The sequence below is a fragment of the Lycorma delicatula genome, chromosome 2 (genome assembly GCF_047948215.1).
Source record: "Lycorma delicatula isolate Av1 chromosome 2, ASM4794821v1, whole genome shotgun sequence".
NCBI classification, from domain to species: Eukaryota; Metazoa; Arthropoda; class Insecta; order Hemiptera; family Fulgoridae; genus Lycorma; species Lycorma delicatula.
The window spans coordinates 198,080,890-198,095,219 of record NC_134456.1 but is presented as its reverse complement, the minus strand read 5'-3'; the positions used below and the strand labels follow the sequence as shown (position 1 = coordinate 198,095,219).

Here is a 14,330-nt window from a genome sequence, read left to right as displayed (position 1 = left end):
CCTTGTAAGACTAGATATCAACTGCATTTTAATAGCCTTGATATTCTGATATTCAGCAGTATATTTTGATCAATGAAGAAGGCAACAGACAATTAGTACATTTCTATTTTTCCTGATATTTCTGTAGCTTGTGAGAGCTTGTTTTTCTTGGGAATGGCTGTACTACTTTAAGAATTGATTGTTTCTCTTGTTGAGTTCCCTATAACCACTATGGTTACAGTACTCTTGGATCATATATTTTTACTTGGGTATTTCACAGTAAAGTGTGGGCTAAAATGTATAAAAAAATCTCATGATAATTTAGTGAATCAAAAATGTTCAATCTATGTTAATAAAATTTCATAGAAAATCTTTGAAAGATAAATTAAAGTTTAAAAATTAAAGATTACTGTGTTTGGTTTATGTTTTTATTTTTTATTTTTTTTAATTTTTTTATAATATATTTCTATTTATGATCATAGTTATTCTAATTACACATAAGTTGTTCAGTTTTACATAATTTTGTGTATTGCTGGAGGTACCTCCAGTTAAAAACTTACTGTAGAGTAAATTTTACTCACTAAAGGATTTTAAGCTGATTCTTTTACTCTTAAATAAAATAGTTGACTGGGAATAAAAGAATTTAATATATCTTTCTAAATGAATAAAAGGAAAGAGAAAAATATAGTATAAATTATTAAAAATACAGTAACAATTCAAATTAAAGTTATCTTTTATATTTTAATGAAAACGTGCTTCTAGAAGGGTTTTTTCAGATATATGATGCAATTCCTTCTTTACTGATGTAGGAGAGTTCCTCAGGGTGATGTTTCTCAGTCTACAACACCACTTATCAGATATTTTTGTGTCAGAGGATGGACTTGTTCTGACAATATTTAACATGTTTATTTTTTTAATATTTTTTAATATACCATCAAATTTTCAACCTTTTAGGTAAAAGTTCTGCAATACATAAAGTAGATTAAAAAAATATTACTTTCATTTCATATTAGTAACTTAATCAAATACTGAAATCCTTAAACTAATCATTTTTGTTGACATGTATTTAATGTCAGATTTCTTTAACTGTCAAAGGAAAGTCAATGAATGTATGAGTGTGAACATTGGCCCACTTCAGAGGTAAATACATTATGTCAATAATTAAACAAATCTATAATGCAATACTGTTATAATTACCTGAGAAAGTGTGCTTCTAAACCTACTATTTGTAATTATTTCTTTCTTTTCACTAACTTCACACAATTCTACCCCTGAATTCCGAAATAGTTCACTGGTATTAATTGTCTTAATATTACTGTTAGATACACCCATTTCAGTTTTATCTGAATCTAATTTTTTATACAACCAACTTGCTGAACCATTCATAACATTTGTTGAAGCTGTGTCGATGACATTTGGTGACACATCATTTTTTTCCTTATCCGATAATTCATTTTCATTAAGTCTGTTTGTTGATGCCAAATGTTCCAGGTGAAATGATCCATTACAAATCCCCATTCCTCCATTAACATTTTTTTCTGGATCCATTGTCCAGATGAATCCCTTTTTCTTTTCTTGTGATTCATCTTGACACCCACAGCTGAAAATAATTAAAATTATTATTATTAAAATACTAAAAATCAGAATGTTTATTTCATATTTTTATTAAATTCTGTAGTGATACACAACTGTTAAGTTAAAATTTAAAGTAATGATTTATAAGGGTATTATTTATATTTCATTATAAAGTAATAATAATAATCACAATTTGCTTTCTAAATGATAGGGATGTATGCTTTCAGAAGATAGTTTTACTATAATCAGTCCTTTCTTTTCTAGTAATACTGATGATGCTTGTATTAAAGTAATTAGAAACCTCTCTGAATGTGAATCAACACTGTATTTTATGTGTGTTGTGTTTGATTTTTCTTACTAAATTCAGTGAGTTTGTAAATTTTATAATGTATAATCATATATTTTATGTTCTATCTATAAAATTTGCTCATGATTGTGATCTATTTTCTTTGTTCTATTTTTATGAGTTGATTGGCAGAAAGTTGATTGTTTTTGTATGGAAGTGCTTATATGTATTCTTTTTATTTGCGAGCGAACTTCCATTCAGTTTTTCCAACATAGCATTAAGTGTAGTATTTTAATTTGAATTTATATATTTCTGAGACGCTATTTGTTGTTATTTTTATATATTTTGTTTTTGGTTTTGAAATAAAAACCTTTTTTTGGAAATGCCGGCAATATTGAATAAATATTATTGTCGATAACATTTTGGCCGCACATGATTTTTGTCATTAGATGTGTTTTTGACTTTTTTTTAGAAAAAAAACATAAATCATTTTTTCTTTTAGCACTGTTCACATTAACCTTTATAAATAACCTCTTACAAAGAGAATACGTATACAAAGATATTTTCCACTACATGAAAATTTCATGTATTACATAATACTCATGAAGAAATCTACTGGAAGCAAAGTTCTAGATATTTAGGAAGTGAACTGAGTAATTTAAAAAATTGTAAATATCATTTCATTATGCTCATCTCTGATAACATGCATTATTGATTAAATTATTAATAAACTAAAATAAATAAATGTAAAAATTTTTAATGCTTATTTAAGCTTAACTTGGGTACAAAAATAAAACAAACTTTAAAAATAGTGTTTGAAATGTAAGTGCATTTTTAATTTTATATAATGTCAGTGTAAAATGCTTACTCTAAAATAACACTTGTTTATGTTTTGTCGTATTATAATTTCAAGTTTAAAATGTACAGTCTTCACTATTTTTAATAAATTTATTAAAAAAAGCTGTACTTGAAATTTCTATTAAATAGCATTACTTTTTAGTAATTAACTTGATAGCACAGTATGTTATGTTATTTGAACAATAACAGTCAACAAGATGTAAAGATTGTAATTGGTGAACATTACGAACAACTTAATTTAAAAGTATACAGAAATTGTTCTACCAAAGAACTTTGTAGCTAATTATTTCATTTTTCAGTGGAGTAATTGGTTGCTTTTGGTTACTTCATGTAATTTTACTTTATTATAATCTGAAAGAGTTTAATTTTTTTTTTTTTTGATTTGGACTCATCGGATCATATTTATAAGAAATTATATTTTTTGAGGATTGTTGTATTTTTTATTATTTGCAAAATTTTTAAAATTTAATATATTTTTCAGATTACATTAATAATGAAATAATCCATTATATCGCTAATCTACTCGAATATGCATTGAAAATACCATTCCACCTTATTACTGAAATTTATCAAAGTACAATGTGTTTATGTAAAATAAATTTATCAAAAAAAAACTCTACTTGAAATTTCCATTAAAATAATATTAATTTATGTTATGTAACGTGTTTAAATATCTTCATATATAATATGAAGGTTGGGTTGATTTTAGAAATTAATAAAAAAAAAACATACGAAAATAGTGGGATGAAAATAAAAAATTAGATAATCATTTTAAAAATGTGATTTGTGGAAAAGGAAACTACGAGAAAAACCCCTAAATATGACCAGCGGGGTTGTTTCGTAACAAATCGAAGCCAATACATCAATATTCCGGTCATTTTTTTCTATCAAAAGCTGTTGGTTTACATCCTATATACATTTTTTTATAAAAATTTCAAAACCCTGTAGAAATCATTCGAAGCGTTCTGGAGAACTATCAGGATGTGCAGTTCGTAATGCTTAATAATTAGATTTTATAATTTTAACATTTTCAATACCTTAACGAAAATAAGAGGAGTAAAAATTATATAATGATGTAACTTTATTTGCAAAATTTCACGTTAACTTCATCGGTTTAAAATGTTTTCGTTTTTATACGACTACCCAAAACGTTGTATAATGTATTTAGGGTATACGTATGTTTGTTCCACTGTAGCAGCTCAACGGCTGAACCGATTTAGATATACGACCCCCGCGTAGGGATTCGAATCCCTACGTTACCGGGAATGTCATAGACTATAAAAAAATTATATTATACAAAATTGTTTCCCGCACGCTCTTTAGTTATTCTATGTTAGTAATAATTTATCCTATATTAAAGAGAAATGTTTGTCAGCAATTTTTTTTTTTTGGTAGTCGTGTTTTTAAAAATATTTATTTCTTGTTTATTTTTATTTTTAAAACCTTGAAATCCACAAAAACGTGTAATATATAAATACAGTGATGGAGGTGTTATTAAAAAAAATGCTACTATACAAACTGTAGAGATAATTTTTTCTTCAGAAATACAAACCGGAAATTGAACACGTTATTGAATTAATGCACGCTATTTTAAAATCAATTACGTAAAATTATTACCTTTTAATTATTATTTTGGCAGTACTGCCAAAGAAAACATTTATTTCAGCTGTTACAATAAGCAAAAACTGATTTAATAAATACTGATAAACTAAATTTACAAACATGGCCGAAAAACAAACAACACGAATAAATGATGAGTTTAAAAAAATTACAAACGATTTAGAAATTTCTTACTTAAGAAAAATGAGAGCTGAAATGTATTTTTGTGCCGGGGGATGTTATCAACAGCTAGAAATTTCAGAGGATTCTATAAAACAGTGTTTAATTAATTGTAGGCTGCCTGTGGAAGTCGCTGAAAAATTTATTCAATCAGAATATAATAAGATGCATAATCGTTTACAATTATGTGTTTTGCAATGTGATAATGAGTTAAAAGATCATCTTAAAGACAACCCTACCGCAGAAGAGATCGCCAGTTATAATGATCTATTTGAAAACTGTGTTTCAAGTTGTGTTGATACCATATTAATGCACGTACCTGATATGGTAAAAAAATTACATAAAAAATTCCAAGATAAAGACTAAGATTTTACTTAGAAAGCGTACTTACTAAGACTGTGAAAGTTTACGTACTAAGACTGAGAAAGCGTATTAAATTAGTCAGAATTTAACAGGAAATTAATATTCAACTTAAAAAAATATATTTTTTTTTGGAAAATGAGATATTTCATTACAGTGAAGTAGAAAGAGTTTGATTTTATGAAAATTCGTTAACTTATTTTACGAAATCTATATGGCAGATAATCTGATTTTCTGGCATCGTTTGGTATTTCTGAAGATTACTTTTTCAGTTTATTAGGTTATCTTTTTTTTTAAAAAAAAGCTGTGTTATTAGATTAACGCATAGAATTAATGCAAATCATAAAACGAATAGCCTATTAATAAGCAAATTAGAATAAAAAGATTTGCCGTACAAAAACTGATAAAAAGTAGGGTGAATAAAACAAAAACCGTTTATTGTATTTGATTAATATATTTTTATCTTTTATTACTATTTATTGTCTTCTGATTCATTTCTTAACTGTTACCTATAGTTTTTATGCGATAAGACCGGCTTTATGCCTGGAAGATTACAAATGTTTTTTTTTCTATCAATAAATGGAAGTAAAAGTGTGTTCGACTTAAATATCATACGGTTGCTATGTCGTATGTTGTATAATTACTATGAGAACTACTATGATGTTGCTCAAAAGTCGACTACTTGCTACACAACGTGTATTGATGCGAGGAATGTCCCGCTTCAGAAGTATCTATGTAAATCTTTATGAAAATCCTTTATGAAAATATTCGATTAAAGAAGCATTTTAAATACGTTGCTTACAAGTCATGTGATGCTTTCTTTGGTATCCGTAGAGTTGTCACCCCGATTAGAGATTAAATTTTAGAACCGTTTCTTACGAAAGCGTTTGTGAGGCTATAATACTGTATGCTGCAACCGTCTAGGCTTACCGAATGAGGTATAAATGTTAAAGGAATATTTTGTTGAGAGCTCAGCGTCTCCTATTACTCGTCAGTAATTGAGCAGCAGAACTGTCTCTCACGAGGTAGTCCTTATTATCGCAGGTTTAAGTCTATATCCTTGCCATTGAACGCACTAATTATTCGCGTTATGATGCCAAAAAGATAGGCTAACTCAACTCCAACCACATGCGAAAAACAGAGGACCAAGGATTCCATTCATAACAGATAACGTGGAAATGGATAGTATGATGGCCGTTACACGCATATTTTCCTAGACGTAAAATGTTTACAATTTGCTAGGTGGGTTCCCACGATCGGTATATTACTCAGTTTCTTTCTGGACATGGTGATTTTAGGAATAAGTCGGCTAGGTCTTGCTTGACTGGCTCAAGTCTATGCAGAGTTTATGACAATATACCCCAAGTCTGCCTAAAGTAGGAAGCTGAATGTACAAGAATAGTTAGAGAAATTGCAAGAATTAATTCTGGTTTAAATTTACAAGTCGGTTGGAAAAACCAGAGAGTGTATAGTTGCTGGCATTCTTAGGGTTTCGACCCTGTAGACAGTGACCGAAAGGGGTTTGGTGCTCTAAGTACCAACCCGGTTGGCTAGGAGCCCCCTGGGGAGCTTACTTCACCCAAATAGGCGTTTTGGTACCGAGCCCCGTTTAGTTGAACTATTCGTTTTTTCAGGATAGAGATAGATTGCGTAGGAACTTTGTAATGGAGCTGCAGTGTGAGAGGGTGATGGCATTGACCTCGCTTCCGAAAACGAACGAGGTTAGAGAGATTTAGTGTTTACGAAGTAGAATTTTATAATTGAATTTCTTAATATATTTTTATAAATTAAGAAATGTATTTGGCGATCTGTAGGAAAAAATGTTATGACGAACATTTGTTTAAAAGATATGAAAATAGAATTTAGATATTTCTAGTAGACCCAAAAAATAAATGATAGTACATTCAAATTTGAAATTTAGTTATGGGAAATGGCTGTTTGTGTCCGGGGTTAGAGGTAGGCGTAAGGATCGGGCTTCTGCGAAACGGTTAATTAGTTAATTGAAGGGCTAAATATTAGAACAGAAGAGTAGGGAAATTGGAAACCTAATATGAAAGCGACAGTAAAGTTGAGTAAACACGCTGATGGAATGTCTGCCGAGGGATTTGCATCGGTGGCATTCTGACCGAGGCCAAACTGATGACTATAATTTATAATCAGATTTAGAAGGTCTAAAAGACGACCTCTAGTAAATTTCATTAGGGCTAGAAACGGAGGTGGTGGTGTGCAATCTGAATCGTCACAAGACGGTTACTTCCCTACAGGGGTCAGGATGTATCTTAAATTGACATCTATTGACACTATTTCTATGAAGAAAAAAAACGTTTTTATTTTTACAATATAATAAAATACATATTAACTTAAAAAAAGTAGCGGTTCAGTATTCCTTTTTTCTTATTTGAATCTTTTTTCACGTATGCAGTCAGTGTACACCGACTGCATACGAGAAGGAGACATGTGGTTTTAAAACTAGTGAGTGGTTTGCACACTTGAAGTCAGATAAGGTAGGGGATTAAATTAAACGATTAATTTTATTTCCAAAGTGGTATGCGATTAATGACTATCATGGGAGAATTTAATGACTATCACGTATATGTTGTCAAATTATCAGATTTTATAACTCTTCTCAGCCTAAACAAAAACGCATACATCCTTAAAAGTTGACATTTAGAATGAAGAAATCAATATAATGAAACGTTTAACTCCACTTAATGGCCATTCAGTCGCCTCGGACTCATAAACAACATGTTACATAAAGTACAGAACAATTTCAAAAGTAATCCTAAAAACACAAATAACGCAAACATTATATTAAAAACAGACTATTAAAAGATTACCGAATTATTAGGAAAGAAGGTTATCTTGTACCTTTCAAAAAGACAAGCAAAATGCATAAGATCATATAATCAACATAACACACACTCAAAATTACTACTACCAAGCAACTGTATAAAGTAAATAACGGTTACAGTACTAAATACTATATTGGTCGGCCTAGACGCACATTCAGTTAGAGAAACATCAAAACAACTTGACTCGTGACATAACACATGTCGCTCACGAAAATAGAACAACCATTTAGTAGAATAACGATCACCCATGCGTGCTTTTCTAACTGGAGGAATGAAGAGCGAAGTAGTTTTCCGATTACTTTTTCGTTGAATCTTATTAACTGTTTAATATCGGTACGGCGAGACCTTCGAATTCCAGATTTTATTCAGTCCTACAAATAACATTTGAAGTCCCCTACAAGTCTGATTTTGATTACTGCAATGGCTGGTTGTATAATATAATTCATTACTTTAAGAGAAAGCGACATCGATTAATGGTGCTTGTCAAATTGGTTTGCAAGTATTACAAACATACGAAAACCAGGGATATGGGATTAAAAAAAGAAAAAAATTATAACCAGTCTTCATTCTGTAGGATAATAGTTTGGTGATATAGTCTAAATTATGTAAACAATTCGGTATTCATAACTTTTTATTTTATTTAGTTTTAGTTTGTTTTATGTTGGCTGTTGGAACAAAAGGTCACTTTGTTATGAAACATATGGTTTTGTTTTATAACATCTTGTTCTATCAAATAAAAATAAATAAAAATATATAAAGTATCCAACAAGCTTTATAGATATACTTTGCAGGTTATTTGCTTAACCCAGTTTTAAAGTATTTCCGTTTATTCCCAATTATTCTCTGTTAAAAATATAATTTTACTTTGTAATTTGATAAATAAATATATATTGTTTTAGAGATTCTATATATTTTAACGTGGTTATGTTTATAAGACATGTAAGTATTTTATTCTTATTACTGCTGATATTGAAGGTCTTATACATTACTATAAAAAATAGTAAAACATGAATGGTCATTTAAAAAAATGAGTTCAGAAATATTTCACTGCTAAATCATTTTGGTGTTTTCGAGTAAAATAAAGTAGAACAAATATTTTATAACAGTTTAAAAAAGTTCTACTACGTCGCCCTACTCAAACGAAAAGAAGTATTGCGATTTAAAACATAAAATTTTGAATCCTGTTTTTCCCAGTGACACATAGAACAAAAAATTGTAATCTTTGTTTAACAAACAGCATCTGATACATTTTTATATTTCTGTCCGTTAGGTCATGCATGACTTGAAGTTCTCTAAGCGCCCTCTCAAAGTGGGGTTCATACGGGCAGATGCAGATCTGTGGACGGTATCTAATGTATTAAAACCTTAAATACCGATTAAAGTATAAAAATAAAATTTTTAATCCAAGTTATTTAAAAAAAATTAAGTAAACAAAGTTTCTTTGTTTCGTATTATGATGTACGATAGAATAGCATATAAATGGGAAACAACATTTTCAGATCGGTCGGCATCCATCAGTCTCATGACGAGATAAGGAAACAACATCGTGTAAAACGGAGTTGGAATGTCGGAGAGCATTAGCGCTTGTCTTCCCTGCAGGAGTTACACGGCTCGAAATCTGGTCGGAACGATAATATTTTAACGTTAACGGTTTTTCAATATGGTCTGATGTCCGCTTTTAATTAACAACATATCTTGGTCTAGTGACCTCAGATGTCTGTAGGTACACTGACCGTACAATAAAGGGGCGCTGAATAATAACGGATCCCGAATCAAGAAAGTTGCATTTTAGACTTCCCAAATATCTAAACAATCGATCGTTCGATTAAAGGTTAAATTTCTAGGTTACGACGAAAAGAGTTTACATTTTCTAAATACGGGGTAAAATGCAAATCCTATTCCTGGGGTCATAATTACGGTATGTTTAAGGAGATTATATTTATACTTTGCCGAGTGACCGTAACACTTGTTACATGTTTTAAGCTTACGTTCTTATTTATAATTAGTTTACTCTACAGCAGAGATTCTCAACTAATTTAGTTTGACCGCCCCAAAAAGTAAAAAAATATAAATATAATGAATATTTCACGACCCCCCAACCCAATGAAACCTAGTTATAACGATTTAGCTGCGTTGATAGCGACAGATATGAACATGCATGTAAGAAGTGTATAAACATGAGTAATTAAGAGGTCCAACATGAGTGTACGTGCCCTTCTAAAATGGTTACATTCGTTTGAACACGTCATGCTCTCAACACTATAAAAGAGGCGTAAGGATTTGCAGAACGTCAGTTTATTTTTGAATGCAAAGCGTGCGTCTCGTGCCCTTATTTAATTTTTTAAAAGCGTAGTTTCATTAAAAATAATAATAATAGCTGAGTTTCCGATTTTTTAATGTGCGGTCAAACGGTGTAACTGGTTTTTTCAATTATATTCTTAAGCAAAATGGATAAATACGTGAAAAAACGAAGGGACCATCTGCATTCAGTGAATCAATTTGTAAAAAGTACAATGACAGCTATTTAAATTATGGTTTTACCTCATTGTATGGAAATCCACAGTCCGTTATTGCTTTCAAGTCTTCTCCGAAGAAAGCATGAAATAATCAAAATTGATTCGAGACATGAAAACTAAACATCCGGATCATAAAACCAAACCCTGGAATCTTTTGAAAGAAAATTACATACTTTGAGCAATCAACAAGCTTCTATTTGTAAATCAAGCCATACTGGTAAAAGTATACTTGAAGGATCTTAACATTGCTAAGATGTCCAAAACCCCATACAACCAAAGAAAACCTCATACTGTGTACTGCAATTAATTAGTATGGTCAGAGTTTTAATAGGCATGGAAGAAGCAAAAGAACTGAAAAAATTTCCTCTTTCTAACGTCACTGTATCAAGGCGTATCGATGACATGGCTGCCGATGTTCGCGATCAGATAATTCAGCGAGTTCAACTGAATTTTTTTGAATTCAATTGATGAATCAACAGTTTTGATGCAAACATTTTTCAGTTCTTATGCTTTGTGAGATATGAATGCGTTAGTGACGGTGCAAAAGCGATAACAGGAAATAACAGTGGATTGGATTTCTGAAAAAGTTAAGATATCGTCTTATAGCAAGGGCGGAATGGACGCTCTGCTTCCTTCACAGAAATGTTCCTGCCATAAAAAATATGCCGGAAAATCTCAAAAACTTATTTGTAAAGCTGTAAAAATGCTGAATATTATTAAATATCGACAATTACAGAATAGGCTGTTTGTCGAACTGTGCGATGAAATGGGCGGAAAGAAAAAAATTTCTTATTTTCCAGACGAAGTTATCGCGGTGGAAAGTGTTAACTCGGTTTTTGGGATTGTGAGATGAATTAATAATATTTTTTTCAGGATAAACAAACGCCATTCTTAGATAACGTATTTTGCGCATTTATACAACTTCAATGTGAAGTTACAAGGACGTGATAAATATATTTTATTAATGAAAGATAAAGTTCATGCTTTCATTAAGAAGTTTGAATGCAACCATCTCTTTATTATTTTTTTTACTTCCTTGTACGAAGTAAAGGAAGTATTGTAATCGGGAAAAATTCCGGTTTTCAGATTTCAACGAAAATATCCATTTTGACCATCCCTGAAGCTATTTTTATTAGTTTCGGCGTAATGTCAGTACATAGGTATGTATGTGCGTACGTAAATATCCGCATAAATAAAAAACGATTAGCTGTAGAATAAAAAAAATTGAAAATTTTCAAAACTGAAATTTTGGATTTAGGACTGTTGTACATCTAGTTGTGCACCTTCCCTTTTGATTGCAATCGACTAAACCAAAAATGTCCAAAAAAACCCAAAATTCCCCCCCAAAAATTGAATTTTGGACTTTTTCTTAACTACATTAATAGTCCTCATTGAAAAATTTTCAACGATATATCACAAGTGGTACTTATTTTCATTGGTTCCAGAGTTATAGCCAAATAAAATTTTAATTAATGAAATATTTGGGATTACGGGAAGGCACATCGGTTCGAATCAGACTTAATCTTCTTTATTTAACGTTCTTTTTTAATTTAAATATACTGATTTATTAATAATAACCCGTGATTGTACAAAAATGTTTACAATAACTAATAATTCAATAATGGCAATAAAATATATATATGTGTGTGTGTGTATATATATGAAAAAAGATCAGAAGTTATTAGTGAAATAAAATTTTATGTACTTTTCAAAATGTGTATATGTAATTTAATAGGCATATTACGTAAGTGTATATGTAATGGATTTGGTGAAACACCTGATTATTTTATATTAATTAAAAATTATAACTTAAAACGTACTATTTTTGGTTTTCTAGTTTAATTTTTGTTTAATTTTATCTACATTAAAGTCAACTACAGAGTGACTGAGAAATAGACCCTCACAAGAACAACATATTTACTGAGGCATACTTGCCCCATCTTTAATAAATTGCAAAAAAATCTTTTAGTTCATTATTCCTCTGATATTGTCGGACAATATTATCCCTAAATCGGAGTTGATCATCATTTCGTTTATTAGATTTTTGTTGCCGATCATTTAATCGCTCTTCTTCTGATCTTAATTTGTGTACACGTTCTCTAGTTTTAGCAATTGCGTAATTGTCCACTTTATTAAAGAATTGGAGGATCGTAACTCACTTTCAAATCAAATAAGTTTAAGTGGTAAAGCAAAAAATGTGTATATGTAATTTAATAGGTGTACAAGGAAGTAATATGGTGTCCACTTCGGTTTTTTTTTAAGTTTGTGTCATGTATACTTATAAGTGTAAGAGCAATTTTTATAATAAATGACGTTTCTTCCTCATAAAATGATTTCATTATTGTTGACGTGTAAAGTTGTAGGCTAATTTCGAGATCTCTTTCATATCACCGCTACCTGCAGGAACGCTGCTCTACAGAGTAAGGAAAATGAAGCTACAGACTGAAAGCTTCGGACTATCAAATATACCTAGATGTCGGTATATAACCAAATATTAATTTTAACAAACTGAATCTATAAAGAAATGTAATTGACAGTTTATTTACTAAAAGTGATGTCAACATGTATAACAATTCTAAAATTCATAAAAATAGTTTTAAAATTCAGATTAAAGATTATCTTATATTTACATTAACACTATTTATTCTGATAATTATATTTTTATTAGTAACATTTTAGTCGCATCTGTTCGTGAGTATAAAATTGAATAAAATAAATTATTACATGAATAAAATTGTATAAATAAATAGATTACTATACTTCATATAAATAAACGGAAACGTTTAAAAAAAGCAAAATAGGAAACTGAGATAGTCTTACCATATTGACGACTAAATTAATGTTTCACTCCTCTGATTTATAACCAAGATTCTGACCTTGATGACAAAAAAAAATTAAACACGAGATTTTACTACACACGAGACTTTGTATTAAACATCTAAATAGAAATGTAATCTTTGATACCAAACAACTAATAATTCTGTTACAATAATAGAAAAACAAAACTTGAAAAAAATCACTAGTTATAATCTTAAAAAACTTAAATGAATATAAGTAAATGAACGTTGATAAAAAAATTAATGTTGTGGTATTATGAACACAATCACTGCAAAGATAGAAATAGAGCGATTTGATAACTATCACAATCAATGAGCGGTTTCTGATTATTTTCATGATAAAATTAAACTCTGTGTTTGTAAAAAAAAAAGATTACGTAATAACCCCGAAATTCCATCCCGCACATAAATCTGATAAGGTTAGCGTTCCCGTTATCAATCATGACTGCTACAGAATCTAGTAATATGAAATACACATAAGTGTGAACGAGTGCGTTTGCGTGTTTGTAATGTCTTACGGGAGAGCAAGAGAGGGAGAGACAAAGAGAAAGACAAACGAAAGGAGGGAGAGTGCTAATATCTTATTTAATTGATAATAACGAGCACAAATTAACATTATTTCATTCGTAATAATATTATTATTGTAGAAGTATACAATGAAAAATATGACCAATCAAACAAATGTAGGTTAGACCGATTAATAAATTACTTGCTAGTATTAATAAATTGTTCGTTTTTTTATTTACTAAAAATATCATTGTTACGTATTTAAGCATGAGGAAAAATCATACATAACTATCCAGTAAACGTATATTGAAAGAGCGTAATGTATATACTCCTATTGATACTCTAAATAAGAAAAAAATCTGTATACTTTCATCCTGAGATACTTGAGTAATATTATACAACAGTTTTTGCGAAAAAACTAATCATTCAAAAAATCCCATAAGTTGCTTTGATTATTGTTAATGTTCTGAAATTTAAATAAAAGATATTATTTTTATATTACCAATAATTAGATTTGTCAGCACAATTTAACGGACTGAGTGTCTGTATAGAACCTTTTCAGATAAATAGATCAATCCAAAAAAATATTTTTTCAGAAATTAAAGTAAGAAAATTTTAACAAGTATCTACTGAAATTTTCTAAAAATAAAGTAATTTTTTTTGTAAAAAACTTACAGTTGTGTCTTGGGTCAATTTCTCAATTTTTCAAATCCTCAATCGGGTTTTGATTTATAAAAATAGCGTACGAATTAAAATTAGATCAACTATTAGTAACGGGTTT

General features: G+C 29.7%; 1 protein-coding gene across 3 annotated transcripts in view; it reads right to left on the bottom strand.

Annotated features, from left to right (window-relative positions):
• LOC142319561 (facilitated trehalose transporter Tret1-like) overlaps positions 1–14,330 on the bottom strand; it is a 151,966-nt gene that overhangs the window by 53,223 nt on the left and 84,413 nt on the right. For 2 of the 3 annotated variants that reach the window (XM_075356963.1, XM_075356965.1), the window contains exon 2: positions 1,177–1,579. In XM_075356963.1, the coding sequence (XP_075213078.1) occupies positions 1,177–1,579 (403 nt within the window). Of the gene's footprint in view, positions 1–1,176; positions 1,580–13,025; positions 13,123–14,330 lie in introns of those variants that run through there. The other variant, XM_075356964.1, reaches the window with a different exon arrangement.